This window comes from Telmatherina bonti (assembly GCF_933228915.1).
Source record: "Telmatherina bonti genome assembly, chromosome: 16".
Classification (NCBI taxonomy): domain Eukaryota; kingdom Metazoa; phylum Chordata; class Actinopteri; order Atheriniformes; family Telmatherinidae; genus Telmatherina; species Telmatherina bonti.
Window position 1 is genome coordinate 1,229,998 of NC_136614.1, and position 26,063 is coordinate 1,256,060.

Here is a 26,063-nt window from a genome sequence, read left to right on the forward strand (position 1 = left end):
GGACTCCTATATCTGGTTCCGGCGTCTCTCAGGACTCTTTCTGGTTCCGGCGTCTCTCTGAACTCCACCTGGTTCCGGCGTCTCTCTGGACTCCACCTGGTTCCGGCGTCTCTCTGAACTACACCTGGTTCCGGTGTCTCTCTGGACTACATCTGGTTCCGGCGTCTCTCTGAACTACATCTGGTTCCGGCGTCTCTCTGGACTCCTTCATCTGGTTACGGCGTCTCTCAGGGCTCCATCTGGTTCCGGCGTCTCTCTGGACTCCATCTGGTTCCGGCCTCTCTCTGAACTACATCTGGTTCCGGCGTCTCTCTGGACTCCTTCATCTGGTTCCGGCATCTCTTTGGACTCCATCTGGTTCCGGCGTCTCTCATGACTACTATATCTGGTTGCGGCGTTTCTCTGGACTCCTATATCTGGTTCCGGCATCTCTTTGGACTCCATCTGGTTCCGGCGTCTCTCTGGACTCCTTCTGGTTCCGGCGTCTCTCTGGACTCCTTCATCTGGTTCTGGCGTCTCTCTGGACTCCTATATATGGTTCCGGCGTCTCTCTGGACTCCTATATCTGGTTCCGGCGTCTCTCTGAACTCCTTCATCTGGTTCCGGCGTCTCTCTGGACTCCATCTGGTTCCGGTGTCTCTCTGGACTGCATTTGGTTCCGGCGTCTCTCTGGACTCCTTCTGGTTCCGGCGTCTCTCTGGACTCCTTCATCTGGTTCTGGCGTCTCTCTGGACTCCTATATATGGTTCCGGCGTCTCTCTGGACTCCTATATCTGGTTCCGGCGTCTCTCTGAACTCCTTCATCTGGTTCCGGCGTCTCTCTGGACTCCATCTGGTTCCGGTGTCTCTCTGGACTGCATTTGGTTCCGGCGTCTCTCTGGACTCCTTGATCCGGTTCCGGCGTCTCTCTGGACTCCGTCTGGTTCCGGCGTCTCTCTGGACTCTTTCTGGTTCCGGCCTCTCTCTGGACTACATTTGGTTCCGGCGTCTCTCTGGACTCCATCTGGTTCCGGCGTCTCTCTGGACTCCTTCCGGTACCGGCGTCTCTCTGGACTCCGTCCGGTTCCGGCGTCTCTCTGGACTCCTTGATCCGGTTCCGGCGTCTCTCTGGACTCCATCTGGTTCCGGCGTCTCTCTGGACTCCTTCCGGTTCCGGCGTCTCTCTGGACTCCGTCCGGTTCCGGCGTCTCTCTGTACTCCGTCTGGTGCCGGTCTCTCTGGACTCCTTCTGGTTCCGGCGTCTCTCTGGACTCCTATATCTGGTTCCGGCGTCTCTCTGGACTCCTATATCTGGTTCCGGCGTCTCTCTGGACTCCTATATCTGGTTCCGGCGTCTCTCTGGACTCCTATATCTGGTTCCGGCGTCTCTCTGGACTCCTATATCTGGTTCCGGCGTCTCTCTGGACTCTTTCTGGTTCCGGCGTCTCTCTGGACTCCATCTGGTTCCGGCGTCTCTCTGAACTCCCATCTGGTTCCGGCGTCTCTCTGAACTACATCTGGTTCCGGCGTCTCTCTGGACTCTTTCTGGTTCCGGCCTCTCTCTGGACTACATTTGGTTCCGGCGTCTCTCTGGACTCCATCTGGTTCCGGCGTCTCTCTGGACTCCTTCCGGTTCCGGCGTCTCTCTGGACTCCATCTGGTTCCGGCATTTCTCTGGACTCCGTCTGGTGCCCGTCTCTCTGGACTCCTTCTGGTTCCGGCGTCTCTCTGGACTCCTATATCTGGTTCTGGCGTCTCTCTGGACTACTATATCTGGTTCCGGCGTCTCTCTGGACTACTATATCTGGTTCCGGCGTCTCTCTGGACTCCTATATCTGGTTCCGGCGTCTCTCTGGACTCCTATATCTGGTTCCGGCGTCTCTCAGGACTCTTTCTGGTTCCGGCGTCTCTCTGAACTCCACCTGGTTCCGGCGTCTCTCTGGACTCCACCTGGTTCCGGCGTCTCTCTGAACTACACCTGGTTCCGGTGTCTCTCTGGACTACATCTGGTTCCGGCGTCTCTCTGAACTACATCTGGTTCCGGCGTCTCTCTGGACTCCTTCATCTGGTTACGGCGTCTCTCAGGGCTCCATCTGGTTCCGGCGTCTCTCTGGACTCCATCTGGTTCCGGCCTCTCTCTGAACTACATCTGGTTCCGGCGTCTCTCTGGACTCCTTCATCTGGTTACGGCGTCTCTCATGACTACTATATCTGGTTCCGGCGTTTCTCTGGACTCCTATATCTGGTTCCGGCATCTCTTTGGACTCCATCTGGTTCCGGCGTCTCTCTGGACTCCTTCTGGTTCCGGCGTCTCTCTGGACTCCTTCATCTGGTTCTGGCGTCTCTCTGGACTCCTATATATGGTTCCGGCGTCTCTCTGGACTCCTATATATGGTTCCGGCGTCTCTCTGGACTCCTATATCTGGTTCCGGCGTCTCTCTGAACTCCTTCATCTGGTTCCGGCGTCTCTCTGGACTCCATCTGGTTCCGGTGTCTCTCTGGACTGCATTTGGTTCCGGCGTCTCTCTGGACTCCTTGATCCGGTTCCGGCGTCTCTCTGGACTCCGTCTGGTTCCGGCGTCTCTCTGGACTCTTTCTGGTTCCGGCCTCTCTCTGGACTACATTTGGTTCCGGCGTCTCTCTGGACTCCATCTGGTTCCGGCGTCTCTCTGGACTCCTTCCGGTACCGGCGTCTCTCTGGACTCCGTCCGGTTCCGGCGTCTCTCTGGACTCCTTGATCCGGTTCCGGCGTCTCTCTGGACTCCATCTGGTTCCGGCGTCTCTCTGGACTCCTTCCGGTTCCGGCGTCTCTCTGGACTCCGTCCGGTTCCGGCGTCTCTCTGTACTCCGTCTGGTGCCTGTCTCTCTGGACTCCTTCTGGTTCCGGCGTCTCTCTGGACTCCTATATCTGGTTCCGGCGTCTCTCTGGACTCCTATATCTGGTTCTGCGTCTCTCTGGACTCCTATATCTGGTTCCGGCGTCTCTCTGGACTCCTATATCTGGTTCCGGCGTCTCTCTGGACTCCTATATCTGGTTCCGGCGTCTCTCTGGACTCCTATATCTGGTTCCGGCGTCTCTCTGGACTCTTTCTGGTTCCGGCGTCTCTCTGGACTCCATCTGGTTCCGGCGTCTCTCTGAACTCCCATCTGGTTCCGGCGTCTCTCTGAACTACATCTGGTTCCGGCGTCTCTCTGGACTCCATCTGGTTCCGGCGTCTCTCTGGACTCTTTCTGGTTCCGGCGTCTCTCTGAACTCCACCTGGTTCCGGCGTCTCTCTGGACTCCATCTGGTTCCGGCGTCTCTCTGAACTACATCTGGTTCCGGTGTCTCTCTGGACTACATCTGGTTCCGGCGTCTCTCTGAACTACACCTGGTTCCGGTGTCTCTCTGGACTACATCTGGTTCCGGCGTCTCTCTGAACTACACCTGGTTCCGGTGTCTCTCTGGACTACATCTGGTTCCGGCGTCTCTCTGAACTACATCTGGTTCCGGCGTCTCTCTGGACTCCTTCATCTGGTTACGGCGTCTCTCAGGACTCCGTCTGGTGCCGGTCTCTCTGGACTCCATCTGGTTCCGGCGTCTCTCTGGACTCCTTCATCTGGTTACGGCGTCTCTCAGGACTCCGTCTGGTGCCGGTCTCTCTGGACTCCTTCTGGTTCCGGCGTCTCTCTGGACTCCTTCATCTGGTTACGGCGTCTCTCAGGACTCCGTCTGGTGCCGGTCTCTCTGGACTCCATCTGGTTCCGGCGTCTCTCTGGACTCCTTCTGGTTCCGGCGTCTCTCTGGACTCCTTCATCTGGTTCCGGCGTCTCTCTGGACTCTTATATCTGGTTACGGCGTCTCTCAGGACTCCGTCTGGTTCCGGCGTCTCTCTGGACTCCTTCATCTGGTTCCGGCGTCTCTCTGGACTCTTATATCTGGTTCCGGCGTCTCTCTGGACTCCGTCTGGTTCCGGCGTCTCTCTGGACTCCTTCTGGTTCTGGCATCTCTCTGGACTCCTATATATGGTTCTGGTGTCTCTCTGGACTCCTATATCTGGTTCTGGCGTCTCTCTGGACTCCTATATCTGGTTCTGGCGTCTCTCTGGACTCCTTCATCTGGTTACGGCGTCTCTCTGGACTCCTATATCTGGTTCTGGCGTCTCTCTGGACTCCTATATCTGGTTCTGGTGTCTCTCTGGACTCCTATATCTGGTTCTGGCGTCTCTCTGGACTCCTATATCTGGTTCTGGCGTCTCTCTGGACTCCTATATCTGGTTCTGGCGTCTCTCTGGACTCCTATATCTGGTTCTGGCGTCTCTCTGGACTCCTATATCTGGTTCCGGTGTCTCTCTGGACTCCTATATCTGGTTCTGGCGTCTCTCTGGACTCCTTCATCTGGTTACGGCGTCTCTCTGGACTCCTATATCTGGTTCTGGCGTCTCTCTGGACTCCTATATCTGGTTCCGGCGTCTCTCTGGACTCCTATATCTGGTTCCGGCGTCTCTCAGGACTCCGTCTGGTGCCGGTCTGTCTGGTCTCCATCTGGTTCTGGCGTCTCTCTGGACTCCTATATCTGGTTCTGGCGTCTCTCTGGACTCCTATATCTGGTTCTGGCGTCTCTCTGGACTCCTATATCTGGTTCTGGCGTCTCTCTGGACTCCTATATCTGGTTCTGGCGTCTCTCTGGACTCCTATATCTGGTTCTGGCGTCTCTCTGGACTCCTATATCTGGTTCTGGCGTCTCTCTGGACTACTATATCTGGTTCCGGCGTCTCTCTGGACTCCTATATCTGGTTCCGGCGTCTCTCTGGACTCCTATATCTGGTTCCGGCGTCTCTCTGAACTCCACCTGGTTCCGGCGTCTCTCTGGACTCCATCTGGTTCCGGCGTCTCTCTGAACTACATCTGGTTCCGGTGTCTCTCTGGACTACATCTGGTTCCGGCGTCTCTCTGAACTACACCTGGTTCCGGTGTCTCTCTGGACTACATCTGGTTCCGGCGTCTCTCTGAACTACACCTGGTTCCGGTGTCTCTCTGGACTACATCTGGTTCCGGCGTCTCTCTGAACTACATCTGGTTCCGGCGTCTCTCTGGACTCCTTCATCTGGTTACGGCGTCTCTCAGGACTCCGTCTGGTGCCGGTCTCTCTGGACTCCATCTGGTTCCGGCGTCTCTCTGGACTCCTTCATCTGGTTACGGCGTCTCTCAGGACTCCGTCTGGTGCCGGTCTCTCTGGACTCCTTCTGGTTCCGGCGTCTCTCTGGACTCCTTCATCTGGTTACGGCGTCTCTCAGGACTCCGTCTGGTGCCGGTCTCTCTGGACTCCATCTGGTTCCGGCGTCTCTCTGGACTCCTTCTGGTTCCGGCGTCTCTCTGGACTCCTTCATCTGGTTCCGGCGTCTCTCTGGACTCTTATATCTGGTTACGGCGTCTCTCAGGACTCCGTCTGGTTCCGGCGTCTCTCTGGACTCCTTCATCTGGTTCCGGCGTCTCTCTGGACTCTTATATCTGGTTCCGGCGTCTCTCTGGACTCCGTCTGGTTCCGGCGTCTCTCTGGACTCCTTCTGGTTCTGGCATCTCTCTGGACTCCTATATATGGTTCTGGTGTCTCTCTGGACTCCTATATCTGGTTCTGGCGTCTCTCTGGACTCCTATATCTGGTTCTGGCGTCTCTCTGGACTCCTTCATCTGGTTACGGCGTCTCTCTGGACTCCTATATCTGGTTCTGGCGTCTCTCTGGACTCCTATATCTGGTTCTGGTGTCTCTCTGGACTCCTATATCTGGTTCTGGCGTCTCTCTGGACTCCTATATCTGGTTCTGGCGTCTCTCTGGACTCCTATATCTGGTTCTGGCGTCTCTCTGGACTCCTATATCTGGTTCTGGCGTCTCTCTGGACTCCTATATCTGGTTCCGGTGTCTCTCTGGACTCCTATATCTGGTTCTGGCGTCTCTCTGGACTCCTTCATCTGGTTACGGCGTCTCTCTGGACTCCTATATCTGGTTCTGGCGTCTCTCTGGACTCCTATATCTGGTTCCGGCGTCTCTCTGGACTCCTATATCTGGTTCCGGCGTCTCTCAGGACTCCGTCTGGTGCCGGTCTGTCTGGTCTCCATCTGGTTCTGGCGTCTCTCTGGACTCCTATATCTGGTTCTGGCGTCTCTCTGGACTCCTATATCTGGTTCTGGCGTCTCTCTGGACTCCTATATCTGGTTCTGGCGTCTCTCTGGACTCCTATATCTGGTTCTGGCGTCTCTCTGGACTCCTATATCTGGTTCTGGCGTCTCTCTGGACTACTATATCTGGTTCCGGCGTCTCTCTGGACTCCTATATCTGGTTCCGGCGTCTCTCTGGACTCCTATATCTGGTTCCGGCGTCTCTCTGGACTCCTATATCTGGTTCCGGCGTCTCTCTGGACTCCTATATCTGGTTCCGGCGTCTCTCAGGACTCCGTCTGGTGCCGGTCTGTCTGGTCTCCATCTGGTTCTGGCGTCTCTCTGGACTCCTTCCTGTTCCGGTGTCTCTCTGGACTCCTATATCTGGTTCCGGCGTCTCTCAGGACTCCGTCTGGTGCCGGTCTGTCTGGTCTCCATCTGGTTCCGGTGTCTCTCTGGACTCCTTCATTTTTCCACCTTCTTTGTAAATCAGCAAGTTTTTTGCGGGGCGTTTCCTGTTTTCGGTTCTCCGCCTGTCGTCATCGTTGCGACTCAGTGTGATGAAGGAGGCCGCTTGTCAGCAGGTTTCCATCCGACACCTTGATGCAAACTAACCGCTGTTTTCATGTTTGGCAGGAAACCTGACGAAACACATGAAGTCCAAGGCTCATCTGAAAAAGTGTTTGGAGTTGGGCGTGTCCATGTCCTCGGTGGAAGACGTAGAGGGAGATGGAGGTGAGGAAGAGTCATGCAGCACGCGCTTCAACGTGGTTTATTCCCTTCAACCCAGGTTCCTCTGCTTCAACAGCGTTTACACCAACAGGCCGGTTTATTCCAGCAGGATTTACTCCAGTTCAGCCTGGTTTAGTCCAAGTTTTTTTTAGCTTCAACACGGTTTAATCTGCTTCAGTGGAAGACCTGGTCCACCTGTCCCTGATGGAGGACCAGGAGTCTCATGTCTAAAGCATAAATCTCCACGTAATCCTAGTCCACATCTGGGGTTTCTAAAACCAGTCCACATCTGGGGTTTCTAAAACCAGTCCACATCTGGGGTTTCTAAAACCAGTCCACATCTGGGGTTTCTAAAACCAGTCCACATCTGGGGTTTCTAAAACCAGTCCACTTCTGGGGTTTCTAAAACCAGTCCACTACTGGGGTTTCTAAAACCAGTCCACATCTGGGGTTTCTAAAACCAGTCCACATCTGGGGTTTCTAAAACCAGTCCACTACTGGGGTTTCTAAAACCAGTCCACATCTGGGGTTTCTAAAACCAGTCCACATCTGGGGTTTCTAAAACCAGTCCACATCTGGGGTTTCTAAAACCAGTCCAGATCTGGGGTTTCTAAAACCAGTCCACATCTGGGGTTTCTAAAACCAGTCCACTTCTGGGGTTTCTAAAACCAGTCCACATCTGGGGTTTCTAAAACCAGTCCACATCTGGGGTTTCTAAAACCAGTCCACATCTGGGGTTTCTAAAACCAGTCCACATCTGGGGTTTCTAAAACCAGTCCACATCTGGGGTTTCTAAAACCAGTCCACTTCTGGGGTTTCTAAAACCAGTCCACTTCTGGGGTTTCTAAAACCAGTCCACTACTGGGGTTTCTAAAACCAGTCCACATCTGGGGTTTCTAAAACCAGTCCACATCTGGGGTTTCTAAAACCAGTCCACATCTGGGGTTTCTAAAACCAGTCCACATCTGGGGTTTCTAAAACCAGTCCACATCTGGGGTTTCTAAAACCAGTCCACATCTGGGGTTTCTAAAACCAGTCCACTACTGGGGTTTCTAAAACCAGTCCACTACTGGGGTTTCTAAAACCAGTCCACTTCTGGGGTTTCTAAAACCAGTCCACATCTGGGGTTTCTAAAACCAGTCCACTACTGGGGTTTCTAAAACCAGTCCACTTCTGGGGTTTCTAAAACCAGTCCACATCTGGGGTTTCTAAAACCAGTCCACATCTGGCGTTTCTAAAACCAGTCCACTACTGGGGTTTCTAAAACCAGTCCACTTCTGGGGTTTCTAAAACCAGTCCACTACTGGGGTTTCTAAAACCAGTCCACATCTGGGGTTTCTAAAACCAGTCCACATCTGGGGTTTCTAAAACCAGTCCACTACTGGGGTTTCTAAAACCAGTCCACATCTGGGGTTTCTAAAACCAGTCCACTACTGGGGTTTCTAAAACCAGTCCACTTCTGGGGTTTCTAAAACCAGTCCACTACTGGGGTTTCTAAAACCAGTCCACATCTGGGGTTTCTAAAACCAGTCCACATCTGGGGTTTCTAAAACCAGTCCACTTCTGGGGTTTCTAAAACCAGTCCACATCTGGGGTTTCTAAAACCAGTCCACATCTGGGGTTTCTAAAACCAGTCCACTTCTGGGGTTTCTAAAACCAGTCCACATCTGGGGTTTCTAAAACCAGTCCACTTCTGGGGTTTCTAAAACCAGTCCACATCTGGGGTTTCTAAAACCAGTCCACATCTGGCTTTTCTAAAACCAGTCCACATCTGGGGTTTCTAAAACCAGTCCACTACTGGGGTTTCTAAAACCAGTCCACATCTGGGGTTTCTAAAACCAGTCCACATCTGGGGTTTCTAAAACCAGTCCACATCTGGGGTTTCTAAAACCAGTCCACATCTGGGGTTTCTAAAACCAGTCCACATCTGGGGTTTCTAAAACCAGTCCACATCTGGGGTTTCTAAAACCAGTCCACATCTGGGGTTTCTAAAACCAGTCCACATCTGGGGTTTCTAAAACCAGTCCACTACTGGGGTTTCTAAAACCAGTCCACTTCTGGGGTTTCTAAAACCAGTCCACTTCTGGGGTTTCTAAAACCAGTCCACTTCTGGGGTTTCTAAAACCAGTCCACATCTGGGGTTTCTAAAACCAGTCCACATCTGGGGTTTCTAAAACCAGTCCACTACTGGGGTTTCTAAAACCAGTCCACATCTGGGGTTTCTAAAACCAGTCCACATCTGGGGTTTCTAAAACCAGTCCACTTCTGGGGTTTCTAAAACCAGTCCACATCTGGGGTTTCTAAAACCAGTCCACTACTGGGGTTTCTAAAACCAGTCCACATCTGGGGTTTCTAAAACCAGTCCACATCTGGGGTTTCTAAAACCAGTCCACATCTGGGGTTTCTAAAACCAGTCCACTACTGGGGTTTCTAAAACCAGTCCACATCTGGGGTTTCTAAAACCAGTCCACTACTGGGGTTTCTAAAACCAGTCCACTACTGGGGTTTCTAAAACCAGTCCACTACTGGGGTTTCTAAAACCAGTCCACTACTGGGGTTTCTAAAACCAGTCCATATCTGGGGTTTCTAAAACCAGTCCACTACTGGGGTTTCTAAAACTAGTCCACATCTGGGGTTTCTAAAACCAGTCCACTTCTGGGGTTTCTAAAACCAGTCCACTTCTGGGGTTTCTAAAACCAGTCCACATCTGGGGTTTCTAAAACCAGTCCACTTCTGGGGTTTCTAAAACCAGTCCACATCTGGGGTTTCTAAAACCAGTCCACATCTGGGGTTTCTAAAACCAGTCCACATCTGGGGTTTCTAAAACCAGTCCACTTCTGGGGTTTCTAAAACCAGTCCACTTCTGGGGTTTCTAAAACCAGTCCACATCTGGGGTTTCTAAAACCAGTCCACTTCTGGGGTTTCTAAAACCAGTCCACATCTGGGGTTTCTAAAACCAGTCCACATCTGGGGTTTCTAAAACCAGTCCACTACTGGGGTTTCTAAAACCAGTCCACATCTGGGGTTTCTAAAACCAGTCCACTTCTGGGGTTTCTAAAACCAGTCCACATCTGGGGTTTCTAAAACCAGTCCACTTCTGGGGTTTCTAAAACCAGTCCACATCTGGGGTTTCTAAAACCAGTCCACATCTGGGGTTTCTAAAACCAGTCCACATCTGGAGTTTCTAAAACCAATCCACATCTGGGGTTTCTAAAACCAGTCCACATCTGGGGTTTCTAAAACCAGTCCACTTCTGGGGTTTCTAAAACCAGTCCACATCTGGGGTTTCTAAAACCAGTCCACTTCTGGGGTTTCTAAAACCAGTCCACTTCTGGGGTTTCTAAAACCAGTCCACTACTGGGGTTTCTAAAACCAGTCCACATCTGGGGTTTCTAAAACCAGTCCACTTCTGGGGTTTCTAAAACCAGTCCACATCTGGGGTTTCTAAAACCAGTCCACATCTGGGGTTTCTAAAACCAGTCCACATCTGGGGTTTCTAAAACCAGTCCACTTCTGGGGTTTCTAAAACCAGTCCACATCTGGGGTTTCTAAAACCAGTCCACATCTGGGGTTTCTAAAACCAGTCCACATCTGGGGTTTCTAAAACCAGTCCACTTCTGGGGTTTCTAAAACCAGTCCACTTCTGGGGTTTCTAAAACCAGTCCACTACTGGGGTTTCTAAAACCAGTCCACTTCTGGGGTTTCTACAACCAGTCCACTACTGGGGTTTCTAAAACTAGTCCACATCTGGGGTTTCTAAAACCAGTCCACATCTGGGGTTTCTAAAACCAGTCCACTACTGGGGTTTCTAAAACCAGTCCACTACTGGGGTTTCTAAAACTAGTCCACATCTGGGGTTTCTAAAACCAGTCCACTACTGGGGTTTCTAAAACTAGTCCACATCTGGGGTTTCTAAAACCAGTCCACTACTGGGGTTTCTAAAACCAGTCCACATCTGGGGTTTCTAAAACCAGTCCACTACTGGGGTTTCTAAAACCAGTCCACTTCTGGGGTTTCTAAAACCAGTCCACTACTGGGGTTTCTAAAACCAGTCCACATCTGGGGTTTCTAAAACCAGTCCACTTCTGGGGTTTCTAAAACCAGTCCACTACTGGGGTTTCTAAAACCAGTCCACATCTGGGGTTTCTAAAACCAGTCCACTACTGGGGTTTCTAAAACCAGTCCACTTCTGGGGTTTCTAAAACCAGTCCACATCTGGGGTTTCTAAAACCAGTCCACATCTGGGGTTTCTAAAACCAGTCCACTACTAGGGTTTCTAAAACCAGTCCACATCTAGGGTTTCTAAAACCAGTCCACATCTAGGGTTTCTAAAACCAGTCCACTACTGGGGTTTCTAAAACCAGTCCACTACTGGGGTTTCTAAAACCAGTCCACATCTGGCGTTTCTAAAACCAGTCCACATCTGGGGGTTTCTAAAACCAGTCCACTACTGGGGTTTCTAAAACCAGTCCACTACTGGGGTTTCTAAAACTAGTCCACATCTGGGGTTTCTAAAACCAGTCCACTACTGGGGTTTCTAAAACCAGTCCACATCTAGGGTTTCTAAAACCAGTCCACATCTAGGGTTTCTAAAACCAGTCCACTACTGGGGTTTCTAAAACCAGTCCACATCTGGGGTTTCTAAAACCAGTCCACTTCTGGGGTTTCTAAAACCAGTCCACTTCTGGGGTTTCTAAAACCAGTCCACATCTAGGGTTTCTAAAACCAGTCCACTACTGGGGTTTCTAAAACCAGTCCACTACTGGGGTTTCTAAAACTAGTCCACATCTGGGGTTTCTAAAACCAGTCCACTACTGGGGTTTCTAAAACCAGTCCACATCTAGGGTTTCTAAAACCAGTCCACATCTAGGGTTTCTAAAACCAGTCCACTACTGGGGTTTCTAAAACCAGTCCACATCTGGGGTTTCTAAAACCAGTCCACATCTGGGGTTTCTAAAACCAGTCCACATCTGGGGTTTCTAAAACCAGTCCACATCTGGGGTTTCTAAAACCAGTCCACTACTGGGGTTTCTAAAACCAGTCCACATCTGGGGTTTCGAAAACCAGTCCACTACTGGGGTTTCTAAAACCAGTCCATATCTGGGGTTTCTAAAACCAGTCCACTACTGGGGTTTCTAAAACCAGTCCACTTCTGGGGTTTCTAAAACCAGTCCACTTCTGGGGTTTCTAAAACCAGTCCACTTCTGGGGTTTCTAAAACCAGTCCACATCTGGGGTTTCTAAAACCAGTCCACTTCTGGGGTTTCTAAAACTAGTCCACATCTGGGGTTTCTAAAACCAGTCCACTACTGGGGTTTCTAAAACCAGTCCACTACTGGGGTTTCTAAAACCAGTCCACTACTGGGGTTTCTAAAACCAGTCCACTACTGGGGTTTCTAAAACCAGTCCATATCTGGGGTTTCTAAAACCAGTCCACTTCTGGGGTTTCTAAAACCAGTCCACATCTGGGGTTTCTAAAACCAGTCCACATCTGGGGTTTCTAAAACCAGTCCACATCTGGGGTTTCTAAAACCAGTCCACTACTGGGGTTTCTAAAACCAGTCCACTACTGGGGTTTCTAAAACCAGTCCACTACTGGGGTTTCTAAAACCAGTCCACTTCTGGGGTTTCTAAAACCAGTCCACTTCTGGGGTTTCTAAAACCAGTCCACATCTGGGGTTTCTAAAACCAGTCCACATCTGGGGTTTCTAAAACCAGTCCACATCTGGGGTTTCTAAAACCAGTCCACTTCTGGGGTTTCTAAAACCAGTCCACTTCTGGGGTTTCTAAAACCAGTCCACATCTGGGGTTTCTAAAACCAGTCCACTTCTGGGGTTTCTAAAACCAGTCCACTTCTGGGGTTTCTAAAACCAGTCCACTTCTGGGGTTTCTAAAACCAGTCCACTACTGGGGTTTCTAAAACCAGTCCACTTCTGGGGTTTCTAAAACCAGTCCACTACTGGGGTTTCTAAAACCAGTCCACATCTGGGGTTTCTAAAACCAGTCCACTACTGGGGTTTCTAAAACCAGTCCACTACTGGGGTTTCTAAAACTAGTCCACATCTGGGGTTTCTAAAACCAGTCCACATCTGGGGTTTCTAAAACCAGTCCACTACTGGGGTTTCTAAAACCAGTCCACATCTGGGGTTTCTAAAACCAGTCCACTACTGGGGTTTCTAAAACCAGTCCACTTCTGGGGTTTCTAAAACCAGTCCACTACTGGGGTTTCTAAAACCAGTCCACATCTGGGGTTTCTAAAACCAGTCCACTTCTGGGGTTTCTAAAACCAGTCCACTACTGGGGTTTCTAAAACCAGTCCACATCTGGGGTTTCTAAAACCAGTCCACTACTGGGGTTTCTAAAACCAGTCCACTTCTGGGGTTTCTAAAACCAGTCCACATCTGGGGTTTCTAAAACCAGTCCACATCTGGGGTTTCTAAAACCAGTCCACTACTAGGGTTTCTAAAACCAGTCCACATCTAGGGTTTCTAAAACCAGTCCACTTCTGGGGTTTCTAAAACCAGTCCACTTCTGGGGTTTCTAAAACCAGTCCACATCTAGGGTTTCTAAAACCAGTCCACTACTGGGGTTTCTAAAACCAGTCCACTACTGGGGTTTCTAAAACTAGTCCACATCTGGGGTTTCTAAAACCAGTCCACTACTGGGGTTTCTAAAACCAGTCCACATCTAGGGTTTCTAAAACCAGTCCACATCTAGGGTTTCTAAAACCAGTCCACATCTGGGGTTTCTAAAACCAGTCCACATCTGGGGTTTCTAAAACCAGTCCACTACTGGGGTTTCTAAAACCAGTCCACATCTGGGGTTTCTAAAACCAGTCCACATCTGGGGTTTCTAAAACCAGTCCACATCTGGGGTTTCTAAAACCAGTCCACTACTGGGGTTTCTAAAACCAGTCCACATCTGGGGTTTCGAAAACCAGTCCACTACTGGGGTTTCTAAAACCAGTCCATATCTGGGGTTTCTAAAACCAGTCCACTACTGGGGTTTCTAAAACCAGTCCACTTCTGGGGTTTCTAAAACCAGTCCACTTCTGGGGTTTCTAAAACCAGTCCACTTCTGGGGTTTCTAAAACCAGTCCACATCTGGGGTTTCTAAAACCAGTCCACTTCTGGGGTTTCTAAAACTAGTCCACATCTGGGGTTTCTAAAACCAGTCCACTACTGGGGTTTCTAAAACCAGTCCACTACTGGGGTTTCTAAAACCAGTCCACTACTGGGGTTTCTAAAACCAGTCCACTACTGGGGTTTCTAAAACCAGTCCATATCTGGGGTTTCTAAAACCAGTCCACTTCTGGGGTTTCTAAAACCAGTCCACATCTGGGGTTTCTAAAACCAGTCCACATCTGGGGTTTCTAAAACCAGTCCACATCTGGGGTTTCTAAAACCAGTCCACATCTGGGGTTTCTAAAACCAGTCCACTTCTGGGGTTTCTAAAACCAGTCCACATCTGGGGTTTCTAAAACCAGTCCACATCTGGGGTTTCTAAAACCAGTCCACATCTGGGGTTTCTAAAACCAGTCCACTTCTGGGGTTTCTAAAACCAGTCCACTACTGGGGTTTCTAAAACCAGTCCACATCTGGGGTTTCTAAAACCAGTCCACATCTGGGGTTTCTAAAACCAGTCCACTACTGGGGTTTCTAAAACCAGTCCACTTCTGGGGTTTCTAAAACCAGTCCACTACTGGGGTTTCTAAAACCAGTCCACTACTGGGGTTTCTAAAACCAGTCCACTACTGGGGTTTCTAAAACCAGTCCACTACTGGGGTTTCTAAAACTAGTCCACATCTGGGGTTTCTAAAACCAGTCCACTACTGGGGTTTCTAAAACTAGTCCACATCTGGGGTTTCTAAAACCAGTCCACTACTGGGGTTTCTAAAACCAGTCCACATCTGGGGTTTCTAAAACCAGTCCACTACTGGGGTTTCTAAAACCAGTCCACTTCTGGGGTTTCTAAAACCAGTCCACTACTGGGGTTTCTAAAACCAGTCCACTACTGGGGTTTCTAAAACCAGTCCACATCTGGGGTTTCTAAAACCAGTCCACTACTGGGGTTTCTAAAACCAGTCCACATCTGGGGTTTCTAAAACCAGTCCACATCTGGGGTTTCTAAAACCAGTCCACTTCTGGGGTTTCTAAAACCAGTCCACTACTGGGGTTTCTAAAACCAGTCCACATCTGGGGTTTCTAAAACCAGTCCACTACTGGGGTTTCTAAAACCAGTCCACTTCTGGGGTTTCTAAAACCAGTCCACATCTGGGGTTTCTAAAACCAGTCCACATCTGGGGTTTCTAAAACCAGTCCACTACTAGGGTTTCTAAAACCAGTCCACATCTAGGGTTTCTAAAACCAGTCCACATCTAGGGTTTCTAAAACCAGTCCACTACTGGGGTTTCTAAAACCAGTCCACATCTGGGGTTTCTAAAACCAGTCCACATCTGGCGTTTCTAAAACCAGTCCACATCTGGGGGTTTCTAAAACCAGTCCACTACTGGGGTTTCTAAAACCAGTCCACTACTGGGGTTTCTAAAACTAGTCCACATCTGGGGTTTCTAAAACCAGTCCACTACTGGGGTTTCTAAAACCAGTCCACATCTAGGGTTTCTAAAACCAGTCCACATCTAGGGTTTCTAAAACCAGTCCACTACTGGGGTTTCTAAAACCAGTCCACATCTGGGGTTTCTAAAACCAGTCCACTTCTGGGGTTTCTAAAACCAGTCCACTTCTGGGGTTTCTAAAACCAGTCCACATCTAGGGTTTCTAAAACCAGTCCACTACTGGGGTTTCTAAAACCAGTCCACTACTGGGGTTTCTAAAACTAGTCCACATCTGGGGTTTCTAAAACCAGTCCACTACTGGGGTTTCTAAAACCAGTCCACATCTACGGTTTCTAAAACCAGTCCACATCTAGGGTTTCTAAAACCAGTCCACTACTGGGGTTTCTAAAACCAGTCCACTACTGGGGTTTCTAAAACCAGTCCACATCTGGGGTTTCTAAAACCAGTCCACATCTGGGGTTTCTAAAACCAGTCCACATCTGGGGTTTCTAAAACCAGTCCACTACTGGGGTTTCTAAAACCAGTCCACATCTGGGGTTTCGAAAACCAGTCCACATCTGGGGTTTCTAAAACCAGTCCACATCTGGGGTTTCTAAAACCAGTCCACTACTGGGGTTTCTAAAACCAGTCCACTACTGGGGTTTCTAAAACCAGTCCACTACTGGGGTTTCTAAAACCAGTCCACATCTGGGGTTTCTAAAACCAGTCCACATCTGGGGTTTCTAAAACCAGTCCACATCTGGGGTTTCTAAAACCAGTCCACATCTGGGGTTTCTAAAACCAGTCCACTACTGGGGTTTCTAAAACCAGTCCACATCTGGGGTTTCGAAAACCAGTCCACTACTGGGGTTTCTAAAACCAGTCCATATCTGGGGTTTCTAAAACCAGTCCACTACTGGGGTTTCTAAAACCAGTCCACTTCTGGGGTTTCTAAAACCAGTCCACTTCTGGGGTTTCTAAAACCAGTCCACTTCTGGGGTTTCTAAAACCAGTCCACATCTGGGGTTTCTAAAACCAGTCCACTTCTGGGGTTTCTAAAACTAGTCCACTACTGGGGTTTCTAAAACCAGTCCACTACTGGGGTTTCTAAAACCAGTCCACTTCTGGGGTTTCTAAAACCAGTCCACTTCTGGGGTTTCTAAAACCAGTCCACATCTGGGGTTTCTAAAACCAGTCCACATCTGGGGTTTCTAAAACCAGTCCACATCTGGGGTTTCTAAAACCAGTCCACTTCTGGGGTTTCTAAAACCAGTCCACTTCTGGGGTTTCTAAAACCAGTCCACATCTGGGGTTTCTAAAACCAGTCCACTTCTGGGGTTTCTAAAACCAGTCCACTTCTGGGGTTTCTAAAACCAGTCCACTTCTGGGGTTTCTAAAACCAGTCCACTACTGGGGTTTCTAAAACCAGTCCACTTCTGGGGTTTCTAAAACCAGTCCACTACTGGGGTTTCTAAAACCAGTCCACATCTGGGGTTTCTAAAACCAGTCCACTACTGGGGTTTCTAAAACCAGTCCACTACTGGGGTTTCTAAAACTAGTCCACATCTGGGGTTTCTAAAACCAGTCCACTACTGGGGTTTCTAAAACTAGTCCACATCTGGGGTTTCTAAAACCAGTCCACTACTGGGGTTTCTAAAACCAGTCCACATCTGGGGTTTCTAAAACCAGTCCACTACTGGGGTTTCTAAAACCAGTCCACTTCTGGGGTTTCTAAAACCAGTCCACTACTGGGGTTTCTAAAACCAGTCCACATCTGGGGTTTCTAAAACCAGTCCACTTCTGGGGTTTCTAAAACCAGTCCACTACTGGGGTTTCTAAAACCAGTCCACATCTGGGGTTTCTAAAACCAGTCCACTACTGGGGTTTCTAAAACCAGTCCACTTCTGGGGTTTCTAAAACCAGTCCACATCTGGGGTTTCTAAAACCAGTCCACATCTGGGGTTTCTAAAACCAGTCCACTACTAGGGTTTCTAAAACCAGTCCACATCTAGGGTTTCTAAAACCAGTCCACTTCTGGGGTTTCTAAAACCAGTCCACTTCTGGGGTTTCTAAAACCAGTCCACATCTAGGGTTTCTAAAACCAGTCCACTACTGGGGTTTCTAAAACCAGTCCACTACTGGGGTTTCTAAAACTAGTCCACATCTGGGGTTTCTAAAACCAGTCCACTACTGGGGTTTCTAAAACCAGTCCACATCTAGGGTTTCTAAAACCAGTCCACATCTAGGGTTTCTAAAACCAGTCCACTACTGGGGTTTCTAAAACCAGTCCACTACTGGGGTTTCTAAAACCAGTCCACATCTGGGGTTTCTAAAACCAGTCCACATCTGGGGTTTCTAAAACCAGTCCACATCTGGGGTTTCTAAAACCAGTCCACATCTGGGGTTTCTAAAACCAGTCCACATCTGGGGTTTCTAAAACCAGTCCACATCTGGGGTTTCTAAAACCAGTCCACTACTGGGGTTTCTAAAACCAGTCCACATCTGGGGTTTCGAAAACCAGTCCACTACTGGGGTTTCTAAAACCAGTCCATATCTGGGGTTTCTAAAACCAGTCCACTACTGGGGTTTCTAAAACCAGTCCACTTCTGGGGTTTCTAAAACCAGTCCACTTCTGGGGTTTCTAAAACCAGTCCACTTCTGGGGTTTCTAAAACCAGTCCACATCTGGGGTTTCTAAAACCAGTCCACTTCTGGGGTTTCTAAAACTAGTCCACATCTGGGGTTTCTAAAACCAGTCCACTACTGGGGTTTCTAAAACCAGTCCACTACTGGGGTTTCTAAAACCAGTCCACTACTGGGGTTTCTAAAACCAGTCCATATCTGGGGTTTCTAAAACCAGTCCACTTCTGGGGTTTCTAAAACCAGTCCACATCTGGGGTTTCTAAAACCAGTCCACATCTGGGGTTTCTAAAACCAGTCCACATCTGGGGTTTCTAAAACCAGTCCACTACTGGGGTTTCTAAAACCAGTCCACTACTGGGGTTTCTAAAACCAGTCCACTACTGGGGTTTCTAAAACCAGTCCACTTCTGGGGTTTCTAAAACCAGTCCACTTCTGGGGTTTCTAAAACCAGTCCACATCTGGGGTTTCTAAAACCAGTCCACATCTGGGGTTTCTAAAACCAGTCCACATCTGGGGTTTCTAAAACCAGTCCACTTCTGGGGTTTCTAAAACCAGTCCACTTCTGGGGTTTCTAAAACCAGTCCACATCTGGGGTTTCTAAAACCAGTCCACTTCTGGGGTTTCTAAAACCAGTCCACTTCTGGGGTTTCTAAAACCAGTCCACTTCTGGGGTTTCTAAAACCAGTCCACTACTGGGGTTTCTAAAACCAGTCCACTTCTGGGGTTTCTAAAACCAGTCCACTACTGGGGTTTCTAAAACCAGTCCACATCTGGGGTTTCTAAAACCAGTCCACTACTGGGGTTTCTAAAACCAGTCCACTACTGGGGTTTCTAAAACTAGTCCACATCTGGGGTTTCTAAAACCAGTCCACTACTGGGGTTTCTAAAACTAGTCCACATCTGGGGTTTCTAAAACCAGTCCACATCTGGGGTTTCTAAAACCAGTCCACTACTGGGGTTTCTAAAACCAGTCCACATCTGGGGTTTCTAAAACCAGTCCACTACTGGGGTTTCTAAAACCAGTCCACTTCTGGGGTTTCTAAAACCAGTCCACTACTGGGGTTTCTAAAACCAGTCCACATCTGGGGTTTCTAAAACCAGTCCACTTCTGGGGTTTCTAAAACCAGTCCACTACTGGGGTTTCTAAAACCAGTCCACATCTGGGGTTTCTAAAACCAGTCCACTACTGGGGTTTCTAAAACCAGTCCACTTCTGGGGTTTCTAAAACCAGTCCACATCTGGGGTTTCTAAAACCAGTCCACATCTGGGGTTTCTAAAACCAGTCCACTACTAGGGTTTCTAAAACCAGTCCACATCTAGGGTTTCTAAAACCAGTCCACATCTAGGGTTTCTAAAACCAGTCCACTACTGGGGTTTCTAAAACCAGTCCACATCTGGGGTTTCTAAAACCAGTCCACATCTGGCGTTTCTAAAACCAGTCCACATCTGGGGGTTTCTAAAACCAGTCCACTACTGGGGTTTCTAAAACTAGTCCACATCTGGGGTTTCTAAAACCAGTCCACTACTGGGGTTTCTAAAACCAGTCCACATCTAGGGTTTCTAAAACCAGTCCACATCTAGGGTTTCTAAAACCAGTCCACTACTGGGGTTTCTAAAACCAGTCCACTACTGGGGTTTCTAAAACCAGTCCACTTCTGGGGTTTCTAAAACCAGTCCACTACTGGGGTTTCTAAAACCAGTCCACATCTGGGGTTTCTAAAACCAGTCCACTACTGGGGTTTCTAAAACCAGTCCACTACTGGGGTTTCTAAAACTAGTCCACATCTGGGGTTTCTAAAACCAGTCCACTACTGGGGTTTCTAAAACTAGTCCACATCTGGGGTTTCTAAAACCAGTCCACATCTGGGGTTTCTAAAACCAGTCCACTACTGGGGTTTCTAAAACCAGTCCACATCTGGGGTTTCTAAAACCAGTCCACTACTGGGGTTTCTAAAACCAGTCCACTTCTGGGGTTTCTAAAACCAGTCCACTACTGGGGTTTCTAAAACCAGTCCACATCTGGGGTTTCTAAAACCAGTCCACTTCTGGGGTTTCTAAAACCAGTCCACTACTGGGGTTTCTAAAACCAGTCCACATCTGGGGTTTCTAAAACCAGTCCACTACTGGGGTTTCTAAAACCAGTCCACTTCTGGGGTTTCTAAAACCAGTCCACATCTGGGGTTTCTAAAACCAGTCCACATCTGGGGTTTCTAAAACCAGTCCACTACTAGGGTTTCTAAAACCAGTCCACATCTAGGGTTTCTAAAACCAGTCCACATCTAGGGTTTCTAAAACCAGTCCACTACTGGGGTTTCTAAAACCAGTCCACATCTGGGGTTTCTAAAACCAGTCCACATCTGGCGTTTCTAAAACCAGTCCACATCTGGGGGTTTCTAAAACCAGTCCACTACTGGGGTTTCTAAAACTAGTCCACATCTGGGGTTTCTAAAACCAGTCCACTACTGGGGTTTCTAAAACCAGTCCACATCTAGGGTTTCTAAAACCAGTCCACATCTAGGGTTTCTAAAACCAGTCCACTACTGGGGTTTCTAAAACCAGTCCACTACTGGGGTTTCTAAAACCAGTCCACATCTGGGGTTTCTAAAACCAGTCCACATCTGGGGTTTCTAAAACCAGTCCACATCTGGGGTTTCTAAAACCAGTCCACATCTGGGGTTTCTAAAACCAGTCCACTACTGGGGTTTCTAAAACCAGTCCACATCTGGGGTTTCTAAAACCAGTCCACTACTGGGGTTTCTAAAACCAGTCCATATCTGGGGTTTCTAAAACCAGTCCACTACTGGGGTTTCTAAAACCAGTCCACTTCTGGGGTTTCTAAAACCAGTCCACTACTGGGGTTTCTAAAACCAGTCCACTTCTGGGGTTTCTAAAACCAGTCCACTTCTGGGGTTTCTAAAACCAGTCCACTTCTGGGGTTTCTAAAACCAGTCCACTTCTGGGGTTTCTAAAACCAGTCCACTACTGGGGTTTCTAAAACCAGTCCACTACTGGGGTTTCTAAAACTAGTCCACATCTGGGGTTTCTAAAACCAGTCCACATCTGGGGTTTCTAAAACCAGTCCACTACTGGGGTTTCTAAAACCAGTCCACTACTGGGGTTTCTAAAACCAGTCCACATCTGGGGTTTCTAAAACCAGTCCACTACTGGGGTTTCTAAAACCAGTCCACATCTGGGGTTTCTAAAACCAGTCCACTTCTGGGGTTTCTAAAACCAGTCCACTACTGGGGTTTCTAAAACCAGTCCACATCTGGGGTTTCTAAAACCAGTCCACTACTGGGGTTTCTAAAACCAGTCCACTTCTGGGGTTTCTAAAACCAGTCCACATCTGGGGTTTCTAAAACCAGTCCACATCTGGGCTTTCTAAAACCAGTCCACATCTGGGGTTTCTAAAACCAGTCCACTACTAGGGTTTCTAAAACCAGTCCACATCTAGGGTTTCTAAAACCAGTCCACTACTGGGGTTTCTAAAACTAGTCCACATCTGGGGTTTCTAAAACCAGTCCACTACTGGGGTTTCTAAAACCAGTCCACATCTGGGGTTTCTAAAACCAGTCCACTTCTGGGGTTTCTAAAACCAGTCCACTACTGGGGTTTCTAAAACTAGTCCACATCTGGGGTTTCTAAAACCAGTCCACTACTGGGGTTTCTAAAACCAGTCCACTACTGGGGTTTCTAAAACCAGTCCACTTCTGGGGTTTCTAAAACCAGTCCACTACTGGGGTTTCTAAAACCAGTCCACATCTGGGGTTTCTAAAACCAGTCCACTTCTGGGGTTTCTAAAACCAGTCCACTACTGGGGTTTCTAAAACCAGTCCACATCTGGGGTTTCTAAAACCAGTCCACTACTGGGGTTTCTAAAACCAGTCCACTTCTGGGGTTTCTAAAACCAGTCCACATCTGGGGTTTCTAAAACCAGTCCACATCTGGGGTTTCTAAAACCAGTCCACTACTAGGGTTTCTAAAACCAGTCCACATCTAGGGTTTCTAAAACCAGTCCACATCTAGGGTTTCTAAAACCAGTCCACTACTGGGGTTTCTAAAACCAGTCCACATCTGGGGTTTCTAAAACCAGTCCACATCTGGCGTTTCTAAAACCAGTCCACATCTGGGGGTTTCTAAAACCAGTCCACTACTGGGGTTTCTAAAACTAGTCCACATCTGGGGTTTCTAAAACCAGTCCACTACTGGGGTTTCTAAAACCAGTCCACATCTAGGGTTTCTAAAACCAGTCCACATCTAGGGTTTCTAAAACCAGTCCACTACTGGGGTTTCTAAAACCAGTCCACTACTGGGGTTTCTAAAACCAGTCCACATCTGGGGTTTCTAAAACCAGTCCACATCTGGGGTTTCTAAAACCAGTCCACATCTGGGGTTTCTAAAACCAGTCCACTACTGGGGTTTCTAAAACCAGTCCACTTCTGGGGTTTCTAAAACCAGTCCACATCTGGGGTTTCTAAAACCAGTCCACTTCTGGGGTTTCTAAAACCAGTCCACATCTGGGGTTTCTAAAACCAGTCCACTACTGGGGTTTCTAAAACCAGTCCATATCTGGGGTTTCTAAAACCAGTCCACTACTGGGGTTTCTAAAACCAGTCCACTTCTGGGGTTTCTAAAACCAGTCCACTACTGGGGTTTCTAAAACCAGTCCACTTCTGGGGTTTCTAAAACCAGTCCACTTCTGGGGTTTCTAAAACCAGTCCACTTCTGGGGTTTCTAAAACCAGTCCACTTCTGGGGTTTCTAAAACCAGTCCACTACTGGGGTTTCTAAAACCAGTCCACTACTGGGGTTTCTAAAACTAGTCCACATCTGGGGTTTCTAAAACCAGTCCACATCTGGGGTTTCTAAAACCAGTCCACTACTGGGGTTTCTAAAACCAGTCCACTACTGGGGTTTCTAAAACCAGTCCACATCTGGGGTTTCTAAAACCAGTCCACTACTGGGGTTTCTAAAACCAGTCCACATCTGGGGTTTCTAAAACCAGTCCACTTCTGGGGTTTCTAAAACCAGTCCACTACTGGGGTTTCTAAAACCAGTCCACATCTGGGGTTTCTAAAACCAGTCCACTACTGGGGTTTCTAAAACCAGTCCACTTCTGGGGTTTCTAAAACCAGTCCACATCTGGGGTTTCTAAAACCAGTCCACATCTGGGGTTTCTAAAACCAGTCCACTACTAGGGTTTCTAAAACCAGTCCACATCTAGGGTTTCTAAAACCAGTCCACATCTAGGGTTTCTAAAACCAGTCCACTACTGGGGTTTCTAAAACCAGTCCACATCTGGGGTTTCTAAAATCAGTCCACATCTGGCGTTTCTAAAACCAGTCCACATCTGGGGGTTTCTAAAACCAGTCCACTACTGGGGTTTCTAAAACCAGTCCACTACTGGGGTTTCTAAAACTAGTCCACATCTGGGGTTTCTAAAACCAGTCCACTACTGGGGTTTCTAAAACCAGTCCACATCTAGGGTTTCTAAAACCAGTCCACATCTAGGGTTTCTAAAACCAGTCCACTACTGGGGTTTCTAAAACCAGTCCACATCTGGGGTTTCTAAAACCAGTCCACTTCTGGGGTTTCTAAAACCAGTCCACTTCTGGGGTTTCTAAAACCAGTCCACATCTAGGGTTTCTAAAACCAGTCCACTACTGGGGTTTCTAAAACCAGTCCACTACTGGGGTTTCTAAAACTAGTCCACATCTGGGGTTTCTAAAACCAGTCCACTACTGGGGTTTCTAAAACCAGTCCACATCTAGGGTTTCTAAAACCAGTCCACATCTAGGGTTTCTAAAACCAGTCCACTACTGGGGTTTCTAAAACCAGTCCACTACTGGGGTTTCTAAAACCAGTCCACATCTGGGGTTTCTAAAACCAGTCCACTACTGGGGTTTCTAAAACCAGTCCACTTCTGGGGTTTCTAAAACCAGTCCACATCTGGGGTTTCTAAAACCAGTCCACATCTGGGGTTTCTAAAACCAGTCCACTACTAGGGTTTCTAAAACCAGTCCACTTCTGGGGTTTCTAAAACCAGTCCACATCTGGGGTTTCTAAAACCAGTCCACTACTGGGGTTTCTAAAACCAGTCCACATCTGGGGTTTCTAAAACCAGTCCACTACTGGGGTTTCTAAAACCAGTCCACATCTGGGGTTTCTAAAACCAGTCCACTTCTGGGGTTTCTACAACCAGTCCACTTCTGGGGTTTCTAAAACCAGTCCACTTCTGGGGTTTCTAAAACCAGTCCACATCTGGGGTTTCTAAAACCAGTCCACATCTGGGGTTTCTAAAACCAGTCCACTACTGGGGTTTCTAAAGCCAGTCCACATCTGGGGTTTCTAAAACCAGTCCACATCTGGGGTTTCTAAAACCAGTCCACTTCTGGGGTTTCTAAAACCAGTCCACATCTGGGGTTTCTAAAACCAGTCCACTACTGGGGTTTCTAAAACCAGTCCACATCTGGGGTTTCTAAAACCAGTCCACATCTGGGGTTTCTAAAACCAGTCCACATCTGGGGTTTCTAAAACCAGTCCACATCTGGGGTTTCTAAAACCAGTCCACTACTGGGGTTTCTAAAACCAGTCCACTACTGGGGTTTCTAAAACCAGTCCACATCTGGGGTTTCTAAAACCAGTCCACTACTGGGGTTTCTAAAACCAGTCCATATCTGGGGTTTCTAAAACCAGTCCACTACTGGGGTTTCTAAAACCAGTCCACTTCTGGGGTTTCTAAAACCAGTCCACTTCTGGGGTTTCTAAAACCAGTCCACTTCTGGGGTTTCTAAAACCAGTCCACTACTGGGGTTTCTAAAACCAGTCCACTACTGGGGTTTCTAAAACCAGTCCATATCTGGGGTTTCTAAAACCAGTCCACTACTGGGGTTTCTAAAACTAGTCCACATCTGGGGTTTCTAAAACCAGTCCACTTCTGGGGTTTCTAAAACCAGTCCACTTCTGGGGTTTCTAAAACCAGTCCACATCTGGGGTTTCTAAAACCAGTCCACTTCTGGGGTTTCTAAAACCAGTCCACATCTGGGGTTTCTAAAACCAGTCCACATCTGGGGTTTCTAAAACCAGTCCACATCTGGGGTTTCTAAAACCAGTCCACTTCTGGGGTTTCTAAAACCAGTCCACTTCTGGGGTTTCTAAAACCAGTCCACATCTGGGGTTTCTAAAACCAGTCCACATCTGGGGTTTCTAAAACCAGTCCACTTCTGGGGTTTCTAAAACCAGTCCACTACTGGGGTTTCTAAAAACCAGTCCACATCTGGGGTTTCTAAAACCAGTCCACATTTGGGGTTTCTAAAACCAGTCCACATTTGGGGTTTCTAAAACCAGTCCACATCTGGGGTTTCTAAAACCAGTCCACTACTGGGGTTTCTAAAACCAGTCCACATCTGGGGTTTCTAAAACCAGTCCACATCTGGGGTTTCTAAAACCAGTCCACATCTGGGGTTTCTAAAACCAGTCCACTTCTGGGGTTTCTAAAACCAGTCCACATCTGGGGTTTCTAAAACCAGTCCACATCTGGGGTTTCTAAAACCAGTCCACATCTGGGGTTTCTAAAACCAGTCCACATCTGGGGTTTCTAAAACCAGTCCACATCTGGCGTTTCTAAAACCAGTCCACATCTGGGGGTTTCTAAAACCAGTCCACTACTGGGGTTTCTAAAACCAGTCCACATCTGGGGTTTCTAAAACCAGTCCACATCTGGGGTTTCTAAAACCAGTCCACTTCTGGGGTTTCTAAAACCAGTCCACTACTGGGGTTTCTAAAACCAGTCCACATCTGGGGTTTCTAAAATCAGTCCACTACTGGGATTTCTAAAACCAGTCCACTTCTGGGGTTTCTAAAACCAGTCCACTTCTGGGGTTTCTAAAACCAGTCCACTTCTGGGGTTTCTAAAACCAGTCCACTTCTGGGGTTTCTAAAACTAGTCCACATCTGGGGTTTCTAAAACCAGTCCACTACTGGGGTTTCTAAAACCAGTCCACATCTGGGGTTTCTAAAACCA

General features: G+C 48.4%; 1 protein-coding gene across 7 annotated transcripts in view; it reads left to right on the forward strand.

Moving 5' to 3' along the window:
- Positions 1-26,063, forward strand: part of hivep2a (HIVEP zinc finger 2a) — a 370,802-nt gene that overhangs the window by 322,461 nt on the left and 22,278 nt on the right. For all 7 annotated transcript variants that reach the window (XR_013771634.1, XR_013771635.1, XM_079255546.1 and 4 more), the window contains one exon: positions 6,751-6,849. Coding sequence is in view for 5 of the 7 variants with exons in the window: in XM_079255546.1 (XP_079111672.1) it covers positions 6,751-6,849 (99 nt within the window). In the remaining 2 variants the exon portion in view is untranslated. The remainder of the gene's footprint in view (positions 1-6,750; positions 6,850-26,063) is intronic.